The 22,239-nt window shown below is 40.7% G+C and overlaps 1 protein-coding gene across 3 annotated transcripts in view; it reads left to right on the top strand.

Moving 5' to 3' along the window:
* The window catches only part of TEK (TEK receptor tyrosine kinase), a 103,243-nt gene that overhangs the window by 74,803 nt on the left and 6,201 nt on the right, over nucleotides 1-22,239 (top strand). For all 3 annotated transcript variants that reach the window (XM_007176838.3, XM_007176837.3, XM_007176836.3), the window contains 7 exons: nucleotides 359-646; nucleotides 2,454-2,753; nucleotides 10,813-10,967; nucleotides 12,503-12,713; nucleotides 15,068-15,178; nucleotides 17,284-17,474; nucleotides 18,031-18,144. In XM_007176838.3, the coding sequence (XP_007176900.1) occupies nucleotides 359-646; nucleotides 2,454-2,753; nucleotides 10,813-10,967; nucleotides 12,503-12,713; nucleotides 15,068-15,178; nucleotides 17,284-17,474; nucleotides 18,031-18,144 (1,370 nt within the window). The remainder of the gene's footprint in view (nucleotides 1-358; nucleotides 647-2,453; nucleotides 2,754-10,812; nucleotides 10,968-12,502; nucleotides 12,714-15,067; nucleotides 15,179-17,283; nucleotides 17,475-18,030; nucleotides 18,145-22,239) is intronic.

Genomic DNA, 22,239 nt, shown 5'->3' with positions numbered 1-22,239 from the left:
ACGTAGCTTTTCGCTTCCTTTGAGTTATTTCTTCAGGATAAATCCTTGGTAGTCAGACTATATTCCCAAAGTATATGATCATTTCTAGAGCTCTTGAAAAATATTCCCAAGTTGTCCTTCAAAGGGGTTGTATTCCTGTCTTACAATTACTCAAGCTGCATACTAGAATATTTTAAAGCTTTGCTATTCTGGTAGGGAAAAAAAATTAAGTATTACATGGCTGCTAGCGTGTGTTTCTTTGATAGCTTGTGAAACTGTATATTATTCTAGGAGCCAAGGTTATCCTATAAAGCTGTCCTTTGGGGCTGTTGTTACCTTCACCCTATATAAAAACAATGATTATTCTGGTTTCTCCTAGGTCTTCCTCCTCCAAGAGGTCTCAGTCTCCTACCAAAAAGTCAGACCACTCTAAATTTGACCTGGCAACCAATATTTCCAAGCTCAGAAGATGACTTTTATGTTGAAGTTGAGAGGAGGTCTGTGCTAATGAATAGTGACCAGCAGAATATTAAAGTGCCAGGCAACTTGACTTCAGTGCTCCTTAACAATTTACAGCCCAGGGAGCAGTACATAGTCCGAGCCAGAGTCAACACCAAGGCCCAGGGGGAATGGAGTGAAGATCTCATCGCTTGGACCCTTAGCGACAGTAAGTACCTCATGATGCCCCAGCCTTGCCTGAATGACACTTGGCCGCTGCCGTTTAGACTTAGCTCCCGTCACTTCAAGTCTGCTTCTTAGAAACCATAAAAGGTAGTTAGTTGTGAATGGAGGCCCATTAGTGCCCCCCACCAACACATCAAATCATTTTAGCAACCTGCAATATATACGAACACTCCATGTATTTGGATTTGTGATAATTCAGGCAGGACTGTGCTAAAATTTACCTTTCCTTTCTATAGAGTTATTTATTAAGTAAATTAATAACATGAATAAGGTTTTCTAGGGCTTGTTGAATCTGTTATATGACAGTTTTTAGGATTGTTGTGTATCTATATGCACACAGATGATGATTCATCTAATTCATCTAATCTTAAAAGCCAAAGAACTCTGCTTGAAAAATCTTCAAAACAGACAATTCTTGGCATTACAGTATATATTTGAGAGTAATAAAACAACTTTTCTTTCAAAATATTCTTCAGTTCAGGCTTCTCTCAATCTCATATTGGTCATTAAAAATTAGTTGGAACTTCTAGGGTTTCTTTGTAGAATTGAAAGCTTTTTCATCATGAACCAGAGAGCTCTATTTTGATTCACTGCATTAGAACTGTCTGTGCATTTTGGAGTCCTTGGAAAGACTAGGTGTTTCTGCGTCACACCAACCGTCACTTATGCTAGGATCCTGTGGTCTCTTGTCAACTCCCAAAGTCTGAGGTTCTTTTCTGCAGCTGAGTTACCACCTCCCCAGTAACAGGTGTGTAAACTGGCTCTTGTTTTTCCAGGCACTCTCTTCTTGTATCAATAACATGTGGAAATCTCAACGGTTTTGTCTGTGTTTAGGGATGTCTTCTTCATCTTTAAAAAATTCTGACATTTAGAAGTTATAGGACAATGCAGAGAATAATACAACAAAAACCTACATTTCTACCACACAGAATTAACAACTCTTAACATTTTGTCATATTTGCTTTCAGCCTTTTTGTGGAAGTAATTCCACAATACAGATATATCAAAATCCTCTTTAACCATCATTCCCAATCTAATTCTCTCCCCCTCTCTCCAGAGACAACCAAAATTATGAGTTTATTATGTATCTTTCCATTCAGTGTTGTATAATTTTAATACATTAAGGACATCCATAAGTGTGCATATGCATATATATTCTCCATCTTGCTTTTTGAATATGTCTGCTAAGTGCTTAACATATTTTCTAACAAGTGCTTAATAAGGATAGGCCCTATGAGCCAGTGGCTAACTACAGACTAATAGGAATCTTATTTCTTCTACTTGAATCTATTTCTTAAAAGCTGTGTGACCTCAGCCAAGTCACTTAATCTCTCTGAGCCTCAATACTTACAGTAAGATTGTTATGAGGAGTCAATGAGTTACTATATGGAAGGGCCTGTATAAATGTCAGCTCTCATCATTTTTCTGTTTTCCTCAGTAGCAAAAACAGTGTAATAGCAGTTTGTGGAGTAACAGATTTTCCGAGGTCTTAATTTAGTGTAAGGATGGCAAATATGTGGTGTGTGTGTGTTGCCATTTTCCTGTCTGCAGCCACTTGTCAAGTCTGCGTCGGGTCCACTACCAACTGATTGGAGTTACCCTCTGAGATAACACTTACTAGCCATTCATGGTTTATGAGCTGACATTAACTCTCTCTCAAAAGCATAATAATCAAAGAGATGGTAGTATATCTTAAGTAAAATACATTAACTCTCTCTCAAAAGCATAATAATCAAAGAGATGGTAATATATCTTAAGTAAAGTATTGTTTGTTTGTTTTAAATTTCTAGTTCTCCCTCCTCAACCAGAAAACATCAAGATTTCCAACATCACAGACTCCTCAGCTGTGATCTCTTGGACAATCCTGGATGGCTATTCTATTTCTTCTATCATCATCCGTTACAAGGTTCAGGGCAAGAATGAAGACCAGCACATTGATGTGAAGATCAAGAATGCCACCATCACCCAGTATCAGCTCAAGGGCCTAGAGCCCCAGACAGCTTACCAGGTGGACATCTTTGCAGAGAACAACATAGGGTCAAGCAATCCAACCTTTTCTCATGAACTGATGACTCTTTCTGAATCTCAAGGTTGGTAGAGTGGACAGGTATTTACATAGAATTATTTCTGCAGAGTATCAGAAAAGCCCCACTGTCTTACGATATTTACCCCATATTCGCATCATGTGACATAATGGGCTGGTAGGCGTCACCATCTCTAAAGAGGTCCTTGGAATGCAAATGCCCCTTGGAAGGATAACCCGTTGATCTGTTATCTATCATGAAAACTTAGGTGAACTTAGCCCATCAGCACTCCCCATCCAGCAATCGAAGCTCTGAGGGACATGAATGTGATTCCATGCAGAAGGAAGACAGAGGACCCAGCTTAGTGGAGACAGCCCTGCGTGGTGCTTCAGTGGGCGCTCCAGGAACCACACTCCACTCTTTCTCAGAACAAACCCTCTTTTAGCTTGGATGACACTATGCTAGTCCGAGTTTTCTTTTACTTTTCAGATCCAGGTTATGATGTCTCCACGTCCACCGCTAACCCCCACTCCAGAGACAATAAGCCCTTTGAGATAGAGATCCCTCAGAGTTCCAAGCACACGAGGCCCAGTGTTTGAGATTTTTTTGAAATTGAAATATAGCTGATGTAATGTACAATATTATGTTAGTTTCAAGAGCACTACATAGTGATTTGACATTTGCATATATTATGACATGATCACCACAATAAGGCTAGTAATCATCTGTCTCCATATAAAGTGATTACAATATTATTGACTATATTCCATATGCTGTATATTACATCCCCGTGGCTTATTTATTTCATAACTGGAGGGTTGTACCTCTTAATCTTCTCCAGTGTTTGTGATTGGTAAAACCTGTTGAATGTAATTAGTGAACAAGGACCCCGGGGGTGGGAAGAACTGCAGCTCCTGGAGAGCCTTCCCTCTGAGGTCTGTCAGAAATTGCACTTCCTCGCCCTCTGCGCTCTGCAGCTTGTGCAAGGGAATGTAGCTAGAGGGACATTATAGGGAAATGGTGATTTTTACAAATTTATAATTCAGACCAGAGTATTTTTACAGAAAATGTTATAGCACTAAAAACTTCTTGGTTCTCCTGAGGCCTACCTAGGGCTTAAGAAATAAAATCAAGCAAGCCCTGTTCTCAGTGCTGATTCTTTGGAACATGTTTGAAATATGCAAGGAATGATGGGTCTGCCAATTATAGAGAATTGTATTCAATAGTTTTCACATGACACTCTTAATAAATGCAAAATTCCTATAGTTACTTGTGTTTTGGTAAAACATCTACAGGCCCTAAATCCAAGCTATAAATAAAATACAGAGAGAAAAATTTAAAGACAAGATGTAACAAAACTAAAAAACCCTCATCATCCCATTTCAGACATCTCTTTATGCACGTATAAAACGGAGGTAGGAAGAAAGGTAGCTAATCACAAAAGAATAATTGTTAAAAGATAGCATCATGCTCTACATGCTGTTTCTCATAAAAATACATTGAATTTATCTTTATTTGAATTTAAATAAGGGAGAGAAGTGGAGGGGTTATACCATAGTCTTTAATAGTTTATTTTGACCTGAGCCCAAAATTTAATGGTTTTTCTCTCTCTTTCTTCTTTCCTTCCTTCTTTCCTTGTCCCATTGGTATCCTCAGGTTTTCTCCATCAGCTCTTTTTTTTTTAACATCTTTATTGTAGTATAATTGCTTTACAATGTTGTGTTAGTTTCTGCTGTATAATGAAGTGAATCAGCTATATGTATATATATATCCCCATATCTCCTCCCTCTTCCATCTCCCTCCCACCCTCCCTACCCCACCCCTCTAGGTGGTCACAAACAAGCTGATCTCCCTGTGCTATGCAGCTGCTTCCCACTAGCTATCTATTTTACATTTGGTAGTGTATATATGTCCATGCCACTCTCTCACTTCGCCCCAGCTTACCCTTCCCCCTCCCCGTGTCCTCAAGTCCATTCTCTACGTCTGCGTCTTTATTCCTGTCCTGCTCCTAGGTTCATCAAAACAATTTTTTTTTTTTTTTAGATTCCATATATATGTGTTAGCATATGGTATTTGTTTTTCTCTTTCTGACTTACTTCACTCTGTATGACAGCCTCTAATTTGTTTGTTTTTATGGCTGAGTAATATTCCATTGTATATATGTGCCACATCTTCTTTATCCATTCATCTGTTGATGGACACTTAGGTTGCTTCCATGTCCTGGCTATTGTAAATAGTGCTTCAGTGAACATTGTGGTACATGTCTCTTTTTGAATTATGGTTTTCTCAGGGTATATGCCCAGTAGTGATATTCCTGGGTCATATGGTAGATCTATTTTTAGTTTTTTAAGGAACCTCCATACTGTTCTCCATAGTGGCTGTATCAATTTACATTCCCACCAACAGTGCAAGAGGGTTCCCTTTTCTCCACACCCTCTCCAGCATTTATTGTTTCTAGATTTTTTGATGATGGTTATTCTGACCAGTGTGAGGTGATACCTCACTGCAGTTTTGTTTTGCATTTCTCTAATGATTAGTGATGTTGAGCATCCTTTCATGTATTTATTGGCAATCTGTATATCTTCTTTGTAGAAATGTCTACTTAGGTCTTCTGCCCATTTTTGGAATGGGTTGTTTGTTTTTTTGATATTGAGCTGCATGAGCTGCTTGTATATTTTGGAGATGAATCCTTTGTCAGTTGCTTCATTTGCAAATATTTTCTCCCATTCTGAGGGTTGTCTTTTTGTCTTGTTTATGGTTTCCTTTGCTGTGCAAAAGCTTTTAAGTTTCATTAGGTCCCATTTGTTTATTTTTGTTTGTATTTCCATTTCTCGAGGAGGTGGGTCAAAAAGAATCTTGCTGTGATTTATGTCATAGAGTGTTCTACCTATGTTTTCCTCTAAGAGTTTGATAGTGTCTGGCCTTACATTTAGGTCTTTAATCCATTTTGAGTTTATTTTTGTGTATGGTGTTAGGGAGTGTTCTAATTTCATTCTTTTATGTGTACCTGTCCAGTTTTCCCAGTGCCACTTATTGAAGAGGCTGTCTTTTCTCCATTTTATACTCTTGCTTCCTTTATTAAAGATAAGGTGACCGTATGTGCATGGGTTAATCTCTGGGCTTTCTATCCTGTTCCATTGATCTATATTTCTGTTTTTGTGCCAGTACCATACTGTCTTGATTACTGTAGCTTTGTAGTATAGTCTGAAGTCAGGGAGCCTGATTGCTCCAGCTCCTTTTTTCCTTTCTCAAGATTGCTTTGGCTATTCGGGGTCTTTTGTGTTTACATACAAATTGTGAAATTTTTTGTTCTAGTTCTGTGAAAAATGCCAGTGGTAGTTTGATAGCAATTGCACTGAATCTGTAGATTGCTTTGGGTAGTATAGTCATTTTCACAATGTTGATTCTTCCAATGAAAGAACATGGTACATCTCTCCATCTGTTTGTATCATCTTTAATTTCTTTCATCAGTGTCTTATTGTTTTCTGCATACAGGTCTTTTGTCTTCTTAGGTAGGTTTATTCCTATTTATTTTATTCTTTTTGTTGCAATGGTAAATGGAAGTGTTTCCTGAATTTCCCTTTCAGATTTTTCATCATTAGTGTATAGAAATGCAAGAGATTTCTGTGCATTAATTTTGTATCCTGCAACTTTACCAAATTCATTGGTCAGCTCTAGTAGTTTTCTGGGAGCATCTTTAGGATTCTCTATGTATAGTATCATGTCATCTGCAAACAGTGACAGCTTTACTTCTTGTTTTCTGATTTGGATTCCTTTTATTTCTTTTTCTTCTCTGATTGCTGTGGCTAAAACTTCCAAAACAATGTTGAATAATAGTGGTGAGAGTGGGCAACCTTGTCTTGTTCCTGATCTTAGAGGAAATGGTTGCAGTTTTTCACCATTGAGAATGATGTTGGTTGTGGGTTTGTCATATATGGCTTTTATTATGTTGAGGTAAGTTCCCTCTATGCCTACTTTATGGAGCGTTTTTATCATAAATGGGTGTTGAATTTTGTCAAAAGCTTTCTCTGCATCTATTGAGATGATCATATGGTTTTTCTCCTTCAATTTGTTAATATGGTGTATCACATTGATTGATTTGCATATATTGAAGAATCCTTGCATTCCTGGGATAAACCCCACTTGATTATGGTGTATGATCCTTTTAATGTGCTATTGGATTCTGTTTGCTAGTATTTTGTTGAGGATTTTTGCATCTATGTTCATCAGTGATATTGGCCTGTAGTTTTCTTTTTTTTGTGACATCTTTGTCTGGCTTTGGTATCAGGGTGATGGTGGCCTCGTAGAATGAGTTTGGGAGTGTTCCTCCCTCTGCTATATTTTGGAAGAGTTTGAGAAGGATAGGTGTTAGCTCTTCTCTAAATGTTTGATAGAATTCGCCTGTGAAGCCATCTGGTCCTGGGCTTTTGTTTGTTGGAAGATTTTTAATCACAGTTTCAATTTCAGTGCTTGTGATTGGTCTGTTTATATTTTCTATTTCTTCCTGGTTCAGTCTCGGAAGATTGTGCTTTTCTAAGAATTTGTCCATTTCTTCCAGGTTGTCCATTTTATTTGCATAGTTGCTTGTAGTAATCTCTCATGATCCTTTGTATTTCTGCAGTGTCACTTGTTACTTCTTTTTCATTTCTAATTCTGTTGATTTGAGTCTTCTCCCTTTTTTTCTTGATGAGTCTGGCTAATGATTTATCAATTTTGTTTATCTTCTCAAAGACCCAGCTTTTAGTTTTATTGATCTTTGCTATCGTTTCCTTCATTTCTTTTTCATTTATTTCTGATTTGATTTTTATGATTTCTTTCCCTCTGTTAACTTTGAGGTTTTTTTGTTCTTCTTTCCCTAATTGCTTTAGTTGTAATATTAGGTTGTTTATTTGAGATTTTTTTTTTGTTTCTTCAGGTAGTATTGTATTGCTATAAACTTCCTTCTTAGAACTGCTTTTGCTGCATCCCATAGGTTTTGGGTCATTGTGTTTTCATTGTCATTTGTTTCTAGGTTTATTTTGATTTCCTCTTTGATTTCTTCAGTGATGTCTTGGTTATTTAGTAGCGTATTGTTTAGCTTCCATATGTTTGTATTTTTTACATTTTTTTCCCTGTAATTGATATCTAGTCTTATAGCATTGTGGTCAGAAAAGATACTTGATACGATTTCAATTTTCTTAAATTTACCAAGGCTTGACTTGTGACCCAAGATATAATCTATCCTGGAGAATGTTCCATGAGTCCTTGAAAAGAAAGTGTATTCTGTTTTATTTGGATGGAATCTCTTATAAATATCAATTAAGTGCATCTTGTCTAATGTGTCATTTAAAGCTTGTGTTTCCTTATTTATTTTCGTTTTGGATGATCTGTCCATCGGTGAAAGTGGGGTGTTAAAGTTCCCTACTATTATTGTGTCACTGTCCATTTCCCCTTTTATGGCTGTTAGCATTTGCCTTATGTATTGAGGTGCTCCTATGTTGGATGCATAAATATTTACAATTGTTATATCTTCTTCTTGGATTGATCCCTTGATCATTATGTAGTATCCTTCTTTGTCTCTTGTAATAGTCTTTAAAGTCTATTTTGTCTGATATGAGAATTTCTACTCCAGCTTTCTTTTGATTTCCATTTGCATGGAATATCTTTTTCCATCCCCTCACTTTCAGTCTGTACGTGTCCCTAGGTCTGAAGTGGGTCTCTTGTAGACAGCATATATATGGGTCTTGTTTTTGTATCCATTCAGCCAGTCTATGTCTTTTGGTTGGAGCATTTAATCCATTTACATTTAAGTTAATTATCGATATGTATGTTCCTATTACCATTTTCTTAATTGTTTTGAGTTTGTTTTTGTAGGTCTTTCCTTCTCTTGTGTTTCCTGCCTAGAGAAGTTCCTTTAGCATTTGTTGCAAAGCTGGTTTGCTGGTGCTGAATTCTCTTAGCTTTAGCTTGTCTGTAAAAGTTTTAATTTCTCTGTCGAATCTGAATGAGATCCTTGCTGGGTAGAGTAATCTTGGTTGTAGGTTTTTCACTTTCATCACTTAAATATGTCTTGCCACTCCCTGCTGGCCTGCAGAGTTTCTGCTGAAAGATCAGCTGTTAACCTTATGGGGATTCCCTCATATGTTATTTGTTGCTTTTCCCTTGCTGCGTTTAATAATTTTTCTTTGTATTTGATTTTTGATAGTTTGTTTAATATGTGTCTTGGCGTGTTTCTCCTTGGATTTATCCTGTATGGGGCTCTCTGCACTTCCTGGACTTGATTGACTATTTCCTTTCCCATGTTAGGGAAGTTTTCAACTGTAATCTTTTCAAATATTTTCTCAGACCCTTTCTTTTTCTCTTCTTCTTCTGGGACCCCTATAATTCGAATGTTGGTGCATTTAATGTTGTCCCAGAGGTCTCTGAGACTTCACTCAATTCTTTTCATTCTTTTTTCTTTATTCTGCTCTGTGGTAGTTATTTCCCCTATTTTATCTTGCAGGTCACTTATCCATTCTTCTGCCTCAGTTATTGTGCTATTGATTCCTTCTAGAGTATTTTTAATTTCATTTATTGTGTTGTTCAGCATTGTTTGTTTGTCCTTTAGTTCTTCTAGGTCCTTGTCAAACGTTTCTTGTATTTTCTCCATTCTATTTCCAAGATTTTGGATCATCTTTACTATCATTACTCTGACTTCTTTTTCAGGTAGACTGCCTATTTCCTCTTCATTTGTTTGGTATGGTGGGTTTTTACCTTGCTCCTTCATTTGTTGCATATTTCTCTGTCTTCTCATTTTGCTTAACTTACTGTATTTGGGGTCTCCTTTTCACAGGCTGCAGGTTCGTAGTTCCCGTTGTTTTTGGTGTCTGCCCCCAGTGGGTGAGGTTGGGTCAATGGCTTGTGTAGGTTTCCTGGTGTAGGGGACTGGTGCATGTGCTCTGGTGGATGAGGCTGGACCTTGTCTTTCTGTTGGGCAGGGCCACGTCCAGCAGTGTGTTTTGTGGTGTCTGTGAACTTAGTATGATTTTAGGCAGCCTCTCTGCTAATGGGTTGTGTTGTGTTCCTGTCTTGCTAGTTGTTTGGCATGGGGCATCCAGCACTGGAGCTTGTTGGCTGTTGGGTGGAGCTGGGTCTTAGTGTTGAGACGGAGATCTCTAGGAGAGCTCTTGCCAATTGATATTACATGGGGCCAGGAGGTCTCTGGTGGTCCAGTGTCCTGAACTCGGCTCTCCCACCTCAGAGGCTCAGGTTTGACACCAGGCCAGAGCACCAAGACCCTGTCAGCCAGGTGGCCAGGTATGGGGGGGGATTTTCTTGCCTTTTGGGAAGTGTGAGGTCTTCTGCCAACGTTCAGTAGGTGTTCTGTAGGAGTTGTTCCACATGTAGATGTATTTTTGATGTATTTGTGGGGAGGAAAGTGATCTCTATGTCTTACTCCTCCACCATCTTGAAGGTCCTCCTGCCATAGGAGCCTCCACTGAAGATGCCAACCTCCACAAGAGCTAGAGGTGCAGAGGCTTTTTATTCAGAGGTTTTGCAGCTTGTTTTTTTTGTTTGTTTTCCTTTGTGCTTCATCTAGTTTCAGTTGTTCACAGGGTGCTTCATGCAGAGGCCTTGCATCTGGCACTTCAGATCAGAATGCCTAGTGAGAAAACCTCCATCAGCTCTTTAAAACAAGAAAAAAGCCAAAGCAAAATATCTTACAGACGCTATGCTCTTTAGCGTTGCAGAGCTTTAAAGCTTTTCTAGGTGGTGAAATTGTGCAGGGTGGTTTAGTCACTTACCCAAAGTCATAGATCTAGTTAGTCATTCTCACTATTACTCGATAATATTCATCTGCTTGGGCCTGTACTTGGAAGTGAACGTTGAACAAAGGACAACAATTAGTGATTAGCATGTTGCCATTTAAAAAGGACTTTTGCACATTTCTTTGAATTTATAACAGCCCTGTGAGTCAGACTCATCTCCACTGAATTCCAGAAAATAAATGAGTAGCCCAAGGTCACCTAGCAGGGCTCAGGCTGGGCTCAGGCTGCCATTACTTTCCCATTACACTCCCATTACACTGTGACTTCTCCTGCAGATGGTCTTGGCCTCTCTCTCTACCTAGACTAACCTGCTCCTTCTCCTGTGTTCTCCGGCACAGCCCCAGCAGACCTCGGAGGCGGGAAGATGCTGCTGATCGCCATCCTTGGCTCAGCGGGAATGACCTGCCTGACGGTGCTGTTGGCCTTTCTGATCATGTTGCAGTTGAAGAGGGCAAACGTCCAAAGAAGAATGGCCCAAGCCTTCCAAAACGTGGTATGTCTCATCTTCCTAATAGTAATAAGTGCAAGTCCACATATATGCAGAACCTTCATTTTAAAGATGTGGGTCAAAAATTTTACCTGTAAAGCAAGTATTTCCCTTAGGCAAGTTTCATCTTTTCTTTGTCTTCCATTATGAAATGGGAGATAAATAGCATGACTATATAATTTCTGGTCCAAATCAGAACAATTCTAAGAGTGAAAAGGTTGTTCTTAATAAGTATGCAGGAAACCAAGCCTAAAGCAGGACTACTGCCCCATCAGAAAGAGAATACAGTCATACTAGTAATAAGTCACCAGCGAGGGTAATCTTGTAATATAAAGAACTGAAGATTTTTGGTAATGAAGGGCATAAGGGTAACCAGACCTCAGAGTGATAGGTAATGAAGATTTGCACTAGACCAGTTTTCTCCACGTTTCCCTGTTTCCAGTTTCCATTTTGTACTTCTAATATCTCTTTCAATTCTATTATCCCTCCGATATACATGGATTACATATACGTGTGTATCTCCATTCCTGTGCACCCTTCGGTCTGCGGCCATAGTTCATGGTGCTTGGCACGGCCTCTTTCTTTCATCTAGGAATTTTGACCAGTAAAAAGTTTAGAAAATCATACTTTACCTCTAGGCACCGCATTTGAGTCCTTTGCTATATGACAGCCTGAACATTTCTCTAGTTTGTGGTTTCAAGCTCTGTAAAATTAATCTGTACCCAACTTTATTGATTCTGTATATGAAACATTGAGTACAATTACATATTCCAAATGAGGTATACCTTCCTGTACATGAGTCCCTGAGATTCCCTTCAGTACAGAACAAAGGAAGCTCTGTAATCCAACTCCTTGCCAGAGCTGGCTCAACTCAGGCTGTCCCTGTAGAGGAAGGACCAGCAAGGGGGTAGAGAGTGCTAGAGCGCAGCATGGTACTGATGCTTTGTCCTGATACCATCAGCAGCCATTGAAACTCAGGAGAAAAGGAGACGCCCTGTTGGGTTTTGCTCTAAGCATCAGTCATCTTGGGGCCACTGTCTGCACCAGAGTGGGCTTGAGAGATTCTGAGCTTTAGGACAAGTGGGAGAGAGTGAGTAAGAGCCAAGAATAGACCAAGATGACTCTAGGAAACAAAGCTCTCACAGAGGTGTGTCCTGTGACTGACCCAGATAGATCTCTGAGTTCTTTTCCAGATCAGAACTCAACACCTGCTCATTCCACAGCAGAGTAGAAACTCAAGTGTGACTAACTCAGGGATATGCTATGTCGTGGCATACATGCTGTTATCCTCCCCTCCCTCACCTCTGCAGACATAACTAATTGATTGCGGCATGCTTTGCCACTGAGGCCTGTGATCGTGCCCATGCAGCTCTATAGGCAGCCACTTCATCTGAGTGGGCCCGTTCAATGAACCCTATTTCCGTTTTCATTCTAGAATTGGATACAGTATTTCTTTTTTCACCCAGTGTGGGTACAAATCAGGAGGTATTATGTACCTTAAAATTATGAAAAATCCTGACACAAAACCATTATTTTTCTAGCGGGAAGAACCAGCTGTGCAATTCAACTCAGGAACTCTGGCCCTGAACAGGAAGGCCAAAAACAACCCAGATCCTACAATTTATCCAGTGCTTGACTGGAATGACATCAAATTTCAAGATGTGATTGGGGAGGGTAATTTTGGCCAGGTTCTGAAAGCTCGCATCAAGAAGGATGGGTTACGGATGGACGCTGCCATCAAGAGAATGAAAGGTCAGTGCTTGGACTGCTCAAGTCAGCATTTTACTAGGGTGGGGCGACAGCTTGACTTACTGTTGAATCTTTCCTCTAAGGTCTTACACTCTTCAAACAAAAAATTGGCGTGGTGTCAGAGAGAGCTGTTATGTGCAACTGAAGGTGATGTTTCCTTTGAGGGTCAGGATGTAGACATGAAGGCATAAGCTATTTAGGTATCACTGTCCTGATTCCTTGGGATGTGAGAAGACAGATTCTCTGTCATACCCTGCTGACTTTGGGGGAGCATTCTTTTTCTTAATCAAGTGGTTCTCAAAATTGAGCATGCATTCGAATCACCTGGAAGCCTTGTTAAAAAAACCAGATTCTTCAGCTCCACCCCACAGTTTCTGATACAGTAAGTCTGGCGCAGGGCCAGAGAACTTGGATTTCTAATTAGTTCCCATGTGATGCTGATTCTGAGGCTTGGGAGACCACACTTGGCAAACCACTATCTTCATGGATTATCTGAGTCAACATTCCTAGAAATATTGTTAGAAATGCATCTACTTGGGTTTCTCCCCCTCATGGTTCTACTATATTCTAATTTCTGGGATGGCGCGTGAAAAATCTGTGTTTTTAAGCTTGCTCAGTGGCTCTTCTGTACACTCAAGTTTGAAAACCCTTGATCTATGGTCACAGGAACTAGATCTTTTCCAGTTGTGTTCAAGACTGCTTGGGGAAAGAAAACAAACAAACAAAAAAGACTGCATGGGGCCTATCCATTTAATCAGATCTTCTGAGAAAGCAGAATGACTTGTTCCCTGGCAATACTAGCTGTCTTCTCTTCTGGGTGAAATGGCAGTTTAGAAATGACTTGATTGCGAAGCTGCACTGTTGCTTTTACAGCACACAGACTTGGAAAGTGGCGTATTAGAGCCAGCAATGTAATTACTACTTTCATTGGGCAGCTCCATAATAAGGACTCTCTGAGGTTGCTGATGGGTCTTCCTTCTTTTTGATTGCAATATTAAGCCTAAGATGACAATTAACCCTAAATCTTTTAAAATCTTCACTGTTTTCCACATTGCTAGAAAACACTATGTCAGAAAATGAACAAAACAAAATAAACACAGTATTATTTATGCTTAGAGACAGTAATGTTTCAAACCACACACACACACACACACACACACCCCTTGCTTAGCATCCAGAAATCCCTTTTTCATTTTGCTACTTTAGTTACAGGGAGCTTTAGGAAGCAGTAAAAATAGTGAGAGGAGAGAGGGTGCAGAACTTTGTAGCATCAGTTTTTATTGGCATCTGACCTGAGCTGATTGTCTATCTCATGCCCATGTGAAGAGGTAGAATAGCTTAACAGGGCACCAGGGCAGACAGTTTTTGCAGGAAAAGTCATGCATGCAAAGAGGGCAGCTACTGACAACCTTATTGTAAAGAGCTTTGTTTTTTAAATGCTCCCAAGGTATTGACCCTCAGGTCCCTGTGGTATAAACAGGGTCCTCGACTTGGAATTGCCTACTTGTCAACCTTATGGGTACCCTTAGCCCATATGAAACATTCCCATAATTTCCAAGCATGTTCAAGCATGCACATGGCTACCAGCTCCCTTCTCACCCCTTCCCCCAATGTTATTTCTTCAAAAAGCCATAATAGCATACTGTCACCGACTCAAGGCTGATCAGCCAGTTGTGCGTCAGCCAAAGAGCTTTCTCTTCAGCCTGATTGGTGGTTCTCCCTCTGATCAAAGTGCTAGCGGACAGATGGAATGAAAGGAACAGAAAGAAATGCAACTGTTTCCTGACTACCAAGCAACTTCTATGAAAATGTCATTGAGATTTGAGTTTTTTCAGTAGGACTGGTTTATGAAAAAGTAAAGTTATTATAATAAAGCAAGGTGTGTACACTACTGGTGATGTTTCACTACAACTTTGTTTTTCTTCCTGAGCATATTTGTCTCTGGACGGTAGAGTTAGCTGGGAGAGCCAGAGTCTAAGAATGGACGCAGCTCCGTCTCGACCAAATCATTTCCCTGGGTATTTGAGAGCTTCAACAGGAAAACTTCAGAGCAGTGGTTCTCAAGCAGGGGTGATTTTGCCCCCAGGGGGGACATCTGGTGATTTCTGGATACATTTTCAGTTGGGCTACTGGTATCTAGTGGGTCAGGTCAGAGGTGCAGCTAAACATCCTACTTCGTACAGGACACCCCCCAACAATAAAGAAGCATCTGCATTATAGTTATCTCTGATTTCTACACAGTTTTCCAGACCTAATGGTGGCTGAGTGTACCTGAAGGTTCTGGAGAGCAGAGGGGGGACAGTTGTTTCTGAAGAGGTGTAACAGAAAGGGATCACTACTCTTTACTTTCTTCCCAGAATATGCTTCCAAAGATGACCACAGGGACTTCGCTGGGGAACTGGAGGTGCTTTGTAAACTTGGACACCACCCAAACATCATCAATCTCTTGGGAGCGTGTGAACATCGTGGTAAGATGCTCTTTTCCTGGCTTTCCTGCCAGATTTCTTTTTTTTTTTTTTTTTAAACAGGCACATTCCGTATTGAAATTAGGAAACACAGTCATCTAAGATTGATATCTATTTTTTTTTAAGTTGCAGTTTCAGTCTGAATGTCTGGTCCCATTAATAGATCGTGCTGAGATTTAGTATCTTTTTGAAGGTAGATCCCAAGGCTGAATCTTTTGGCCTCTGATGTGGTTCAGCTATTACTGCCCAAAAATATCCACGGCTCCGACATGCCTTCACCTTTGCTAATCCAGAGGTTTTCTCAGCTACTACTAAGTGGATTGAGGCAGCCCTCAGCACCAGGAAGAGTGAAGCAGATTGGTTCTTGTTAGTTGCCTACCTTTTCATTTTTCCTCCAAACCCAAGGAACTTATATTCTGAATGTTAAATCTGTGAATGCCATTAATCTACCGTAATGTGAAAGCACTGGTGATGCTTAGGTTATAATAATAATAATAAGCTTATATCTAATAGTATCAATACTTTATTTTTATCCAAAACAATGTCCTGTACAATAACACTGAAGTTTTACAGCTATCCTATGCCACACATACTCTTAAGTTCAACTTATATTATTAATTCAAGTATTTATTGAGTATTTCCTATTGTAATGTGTGTAATTAGCTGTGAATGAGTAGGTAACAAGAAATCTTTCATGGCTTTACCTCCGCATGCTATCTGGGTTTGTAAGTCTAAATCTATGCTTAATCTTAATTTCTCGTGGAAAAATTTGCTCCAACAAAAAAGCTCCACACAGTAATTATTTACAAACTTGACAACCTCTTGTTGACTTTGCAGCACAAATACCAACAATGGAAAAGAGACTACTTCCTTTTCCTCAATTTATTAAACTAAAAATACTGGTACTTCAAACAGTATATCATTCTGTGACCCAATAAGGGTGTAATTCTGAAAGCCAGATCATGTCTCTTAGGTTAAATAATGAAGTAATGACATTTATTTTTGAGCTATTTCCTGAGAACAGTAATCAGCATGGGACAGCAGTAAATGAAAGTTAAAAAAAAAAAAAAAGAAATCGACAACGACAGAAGAATATATATCTTTTAAAATTTTGCTCTGTCACATTATTGGTTGGCTCTTAAAATTTATAATTCAGTAAAGAAGCGAGAAAGCACATTCATACCAGAATTGAAGTATATCTTTCCTTATAGTACAACAGGATTCAGTGCTAGAAGATTATTTTTTTTTTTGAGAATTTCACTTTCTTAGAATATCTTTGAAGTTTAAATTCATTCGACATTAAAAAAAAAAAACCAAATAATTCACCTTTAAAAGACAGTAAAACCACCTTACTTTTCATTGGCTCCAAAGATCAATGTTTTTATCAAAGCAGATTACATTTTATTAAAAAAGAAAAAGGAGAAAGCAATTTGGAATAAAAATAAGACACTGCACCACAGTTTCCTCTAGGAACTATTTTGTTTTATTTTTTTCCTAAAAGGTTGAGTTTTCTGGTTTCTGTAAGCAAAAATGCAATCCTGACACTAGACTCTGCTGACTAGTGACCTACTCAGCAATACACTGACTTATTCCAGATTTTAGGGAGAAGCAGAAGGCAGGAGAGAGAGAAAGTTACCTGGTGTGGGTCCTTCTGTTATGGATATTTAATAATTGTTTTTTGATTAAAAAAAAATAACCTCAGGAAAAGCTAGATTCATACTGGAATAACATGCCTGGCTCATATTAGGTTCTTGATATTCAATATTGATTGAATAAAAAAATGTGATGTGGGCTAGCTGTCTTAGCTCGTCTGGAAGCAAATGCTTTGATTTCATTCTACTAGTGTCACCGAGTAGGTGACAGGAAGCCCTCTTTGTTTGGTAGGGGTGGGGAGGGGAACCCTGAGAGCAAGCACTTTAAGTATTGCAGGAATGATGTCACCTGTCTTCCTCCTGGCCCCAGCATTACCGAGGTTGGTACCACTAGATGTGTAACTTTACGATAAAACAGAGGTTTATAAGCGGCTCCCGAGGATCATAGCACATCTCAGAAATATCACGGCAGCTTAGGGCTACTGATAAAGTGGTGCTCTCTCCCTTCCCGCACAGGCTACCTGTACCTGGCCATCGAGTACGCCCCCCACGGCAACCTCCTTGACTTCCTGCGCAAGAGCCGTGTGCTGGAGACGGACCCCGCATTCGCCATCGCTAACAGCACCGCCTCCACCCTGTCCTCCCAGCAGCTCCTCCACTTTGCAGCAGATGTGGCCCGGGGAATGGACTACTTGAGCCAAAAACAGGTTCGTCCTGAGGACCTTGCTTTGGACATCTTTCCTCTGAAATTCTCTCTGGAATCAAAGTTTAGATAAGTTTGTACATTTTTTTTTTTTTTTGGTCCCTCTCTCTTCCTTAATTCCTTCTTACAATCTTCTAACTTTCATATCTTTGCTAATGTTCCATCTCTTTATATAGAAATTAATGCCCAAAACTGACGGTATGATTATCTAGTGACTCTCATCATGTACATTTGGTGAGGTGCCTTCACCGATCTTAGCTTGGTGTGGCTCTAAATAATGCACAGTAGCAGAGGCCATTCACGGCAACTGGAAGATTTCATGACCTGGTTTTGCTTCCAGGTTGCTCCTCCAGAGACATGTGGGTCGTTCGGCAGAATCCACTCACTGAGCCTTTAGGAGAGGAACTTTAAGGGAACTGGATTCTGGTGACTTTTGAAAACCCCTTTTCACACTGACCTCTCTGTTTCGCAAAGCTCTTGCCCCTAGGCAAGAAACAAAATGGAGTGAAAAAGCAAATGCGATGCTGAAAATACATGATTTTTTATTTTTTTAATTTCAGTTTATTCACAGGGACCTGGCTGCCAGGAACATTTTAGTTGGTGAAAACTATGTAGCCAAAATAGCCGATTTTGGATTGTCCCGAGGTCAAGAAGTGTACGTGAAAAAGACGATGGTAAGTTCAGAACAGACGCTGATGAGATCCTTTCCGGGGCACCCCTCTCTCTCCTGATGTCGTTTGTCTTAGAATACCATCTTTCTGTGACGACTGAGGCCTCTGACCATTTTCCCCATTGGATAATGCCCTGGCCCAGCAAACATCCTTTCTCATTTTTGATTCCTAAAATGACTGGAGGGTCCACATTTACCAATGAAGAAGGCCCTGTCACATGTGGCCAAGTAATTGAACGTGCAAGCCTCGTGCTGCAGGGACTCAGGTCTACATCCAGCCCAGACCCTGAGGTCTGGTCTCACTCAGAAACCTCTGGAGAGCTCCCACAGTCCCCTTTTGCACAGCAAACATAGGAGGGGGAAAAAGACACTTAATATACTTTCTAAAACATCAAGGAAATCAATTAATGAGGTTCCTAAATCACAAGGATGCTCTAGAGAGAAACTCGTAACTTCTAAATGCTCATATAAGATTTCCCTCTTTGCCAAAAGTTCTCTGCTCACCCTTCAAGCCCCAATGAAATCCACTTTCACCTAATGATACCTAGTCTCCTAAACAGTCACATTTTATCTTCAAATACAAGCTCCCGGGAGAACCTCACCACAGTGTTAGAAGAGAGAAGCTGGACTCATTCTGCTACTTTTGTCCACCCTAGAATCATAAAGCCCTGGACGTGCCACATTCCTGGACATTAGTGCTGTGCCGACAACATGCCACCACCCTCTGCTTTCCCTGAGCGGGTGGGCAATGCAGGGCATTGGGGGTGACACACCCTGTAGTCTTTGCACGTGTTGGGTAGGTCCACTCCACTGGCCTGGCTCTCCCAGCATTACCTGGGCTCAGCCTTCTTGGGATGACTCCAGTTCTTATAACATATAGAGGGTCCTTTTACTTTTGTGGGTACCAAATTGCCTCCTAGCAAGGCTCAGGCTTCTGTGTTTATCTTCAAGCTCAGGTTTCCTTTCTCTTCAATATACTTATTTTAGTTACTGACAAGATAGCACAGAAATAATACTCAAGAATGCTTTCAAGAGGAAATGGTCCACAGTTCACAACCTGGACACGATGAATTTATTTTATTCTTTACTTATTGCCTTCCACAGGCATACATTCTTTTTCATAGTTACAATCACAGCGAACCTAACCACTTTGGAACTTTCCACTCCCTTTTTGGATGCGGTTTCGAAGTTAGTCTCCTTTGGTTCTTAGAGACCACCATGCCCCTGGTCCTGGATACTTATTAACATCAGCACTTTTTGGAAGCCAGAGGTGCCTCCCTGAGGGCTGGTTTCCAGGCAATCTTTTTTTTTCCCTAAACTCTTCAGATTTGCCCCATTCAAAGCAGACTTTTCTCTGGGAAGGAGCTGGGCTGGTCTTAAAGAAGCAGGACCTACCACCACTCACGCATCTACTCCAGCTCTCCCCACTCCTTCTGGAAGCATCCTCCTTAGAATCCTCTTATCTCCATCACAGAATCCCTCTCCTTCCTTCACTCTGGCATGGGTGGGGTGGGGGTTTGCCCCAGATGAGGGGAAAGAGAGGTTAACACAGTTTAGCCCCATCATCCATGCATCTCATTTGGTTGCTTTCCTTAGTCCCCCAAAGCTAAGGGTGGTTTGCTTGGCATTTCGTAAAGGGTAGGGATTTCTGTATCTTGGGGAGCTTAGGAGGAGTGCTTAGAGGGGCAAAGCACTGGTAGGGCCCAAGTCTATCTCCCAGTGGAAGGGCAAAGTGTGCAGTGGCAGCATGGGGTCTGGGGAGGAAAAGGACAGGGTGAGGGCAGGGGAAGAAAAGAGAAGGGATTGGAGAGGACCAAGCTCCCTGCAAGAAGGGTGCAGTATAGCAAGACACCACCAGAGGGCAGAGGAGCCACTTTCTCTGGCCTATCATTTAAGTCAGAGATTTTCAATTCCTATTGCACCTAGAGTCGTCTGGGGAAATTTTAAAAAATACAGATGCTGAGTCCTACGGCTTAGGTATTCTGATTCAGTTATTCTGGGGAGGGCATCCTGCATCAGTTTTTTTTTTAAATCCCCCCAGGCGATTCTAATACTGGAAGCGTTGCAAAGTAATGTACTTAAGTGATTTGGGGTTTTACTATCATTGATTAATATATCGATCCCGTCAGCATGGACTTATTTATTACTATAATGTTTCATGCTTGTGCTAGGTTTGGGGATAATATAATTCAGACACAGTGTTCTCCTTCAAAGAGCTCAGAGACACATAATGAACAATCGTAACAGTGGATGAGGCTGAGGATGAGGAAAGTGCAGGTGCCATGGGAGCTCAGAGGAAGCACACTGCAGCTTTACAGTAAATGTCAAATAGATATTGGAGATGTAAGAATGAAGTGGATGACCTGGAGGATGTGGTATATATAAAAATCGAGAGGCAAAGGAAAGCATGGAACCTTTGGGGATTAAGTAATTCAATATGGCTGGAGTGTGATGCAGAAAAGAGGGAGAGTTAAAATGCAAGGCTGGAACTTTCCAAGGGAGTGGAAAGTTCCAAAATGGTTAGGTTCACTGTGATTGGAACTATGGAAAAGAGTGTATGCTTGTGGAAGGCAAGAAGTAAAAAATAAAAGGCAAGGTTGGAGTTAAAACGCAAGTGGGGATAAGGTCCTGAAGAGCTTTGGATGCCAGCTAAGGATTTGGGGACTCACCTAAACATTGGGGATCTTGTGACAACAGGGACATTAAGGAACTTTAAGGAAAGGAACCACATGGTTGTACTTGCCATTTAGAGTGATTGTGATGTGGAGAACAGGTCATTAGGGAGTGAAACTAGAGGCTGGGAGATCCGTGGAGAGGTGGTTGTCATCAGGCAGGATATGATGGTGGCCTGCACCAAGGTGATAGCAGTAGGGACAGACACATGTGGGCAGATCCAAAAGCAGTCAAATAAAAAACAAGGAAGAAGTGCGCATGGAAATCAGTCATTAGGAGGTACGAGGTCAGAGGTCAGCAGATTGGGAGTAAATGAGAGCAAAGACCAAACAGGAAATGTAGACAACTCTTTCCATTCCATAGCTGTGAAGGGGAAGAGAGAAAAACAGGTGACAGATGGGGTGGGGTGGACATAGAGAGAAGGGAGGCGTGGATGTTGAGGAGAACACTGAAGATGTAGATGTGAGAAAGGATCCTTTTTTAAAAAAAGACTATTTTTTTTAGAGCACTTTTAGGTTCACAACAAAATGGAGAGGAAGGTACAGCGATTTCCCATATACTCCCTCCCCCACACATGCATACCCTCCCCCATCATCAACATCCTCTGCCACAGTGGTACCTTTGTTACAGCCAATGGACCTGCACTGACATGCCATAATCACCCAAAGTTTATAGTTTACATCAAAGCTCACTCCCGGTGTTGTACATTCTATGGGTTTGGAGAAATTTATAAGGACATATGTCCTTCATTATGGTATCTTACAGATTTTCACTGCCCTAAAAATCCTGTTTTCTGCCTATTGAGACCCCAAACCCGACCCCACCCCTAGCAACCATGGATCTTTTTTGAGAAAGGATACTTTTATATTTAAACCTTAAAGTACAGGACAACCATTTGGGATTTATGGTCAGAAAGAGCTTCAAAATAGTGCCAGTAAATAAAGAACTGGGAGAGAATTTCACATTCAGGAATAATCCTTGGGATCCAGGTCAGGGCTGGTCTCATGGGAATCTGGGAGAATGCCTGCTCTGGTTTTGAGGGGGGCTGAGAAAGATCCCCTAAATACTGCTGATTTTGCCCCACCCGCTGGCTAATGTAAGCTGAAATGCCACTGTTAGAGCTTGGACAGATCTCTGGGAAGGAGGGATCCATCTGTCAGTAGGGTTCATGTATTCCTGGGGTGGGTCAAGAGGAAAGGAACCCAAATTCATAGCAAATTTGAGGAAACTAGGAAAAAAAGAAGTCAAACTTCACATTTTCCAGTCCACATCTCATTTTCCCCAGCCTGGACTCAGTAAGCCAAGAAATGGGGCAAACCTGGAGGGAGTCTGGGCCAGGCACCCAAAGGGTGGGCAAGTGTCTGTCATCATGTCTCCAAACCCAACGCACGTGGCTCTGGCTAGAAGTCCTCACCTCCTCTGTGCG

The sequence above is a fragment of the Balaenoptera acutorostrata genome, chromosome 6, assembly GCF_949987535.1.
Source record: "Balaenoptera acutorostrata chromosome 6, mBalAcu1.1, whole genome shotgun sequence".
Lineage (NCBI taxonomy): Eukaryota > Metazoa > Chordata > Mammalia > Artiodactyla > Balaenopteridae > Balaenoptera > Balaenoptera acutorostrata.
This window is presented reverse-complemented; position numbering and strand designations above follow the sequence as displayed.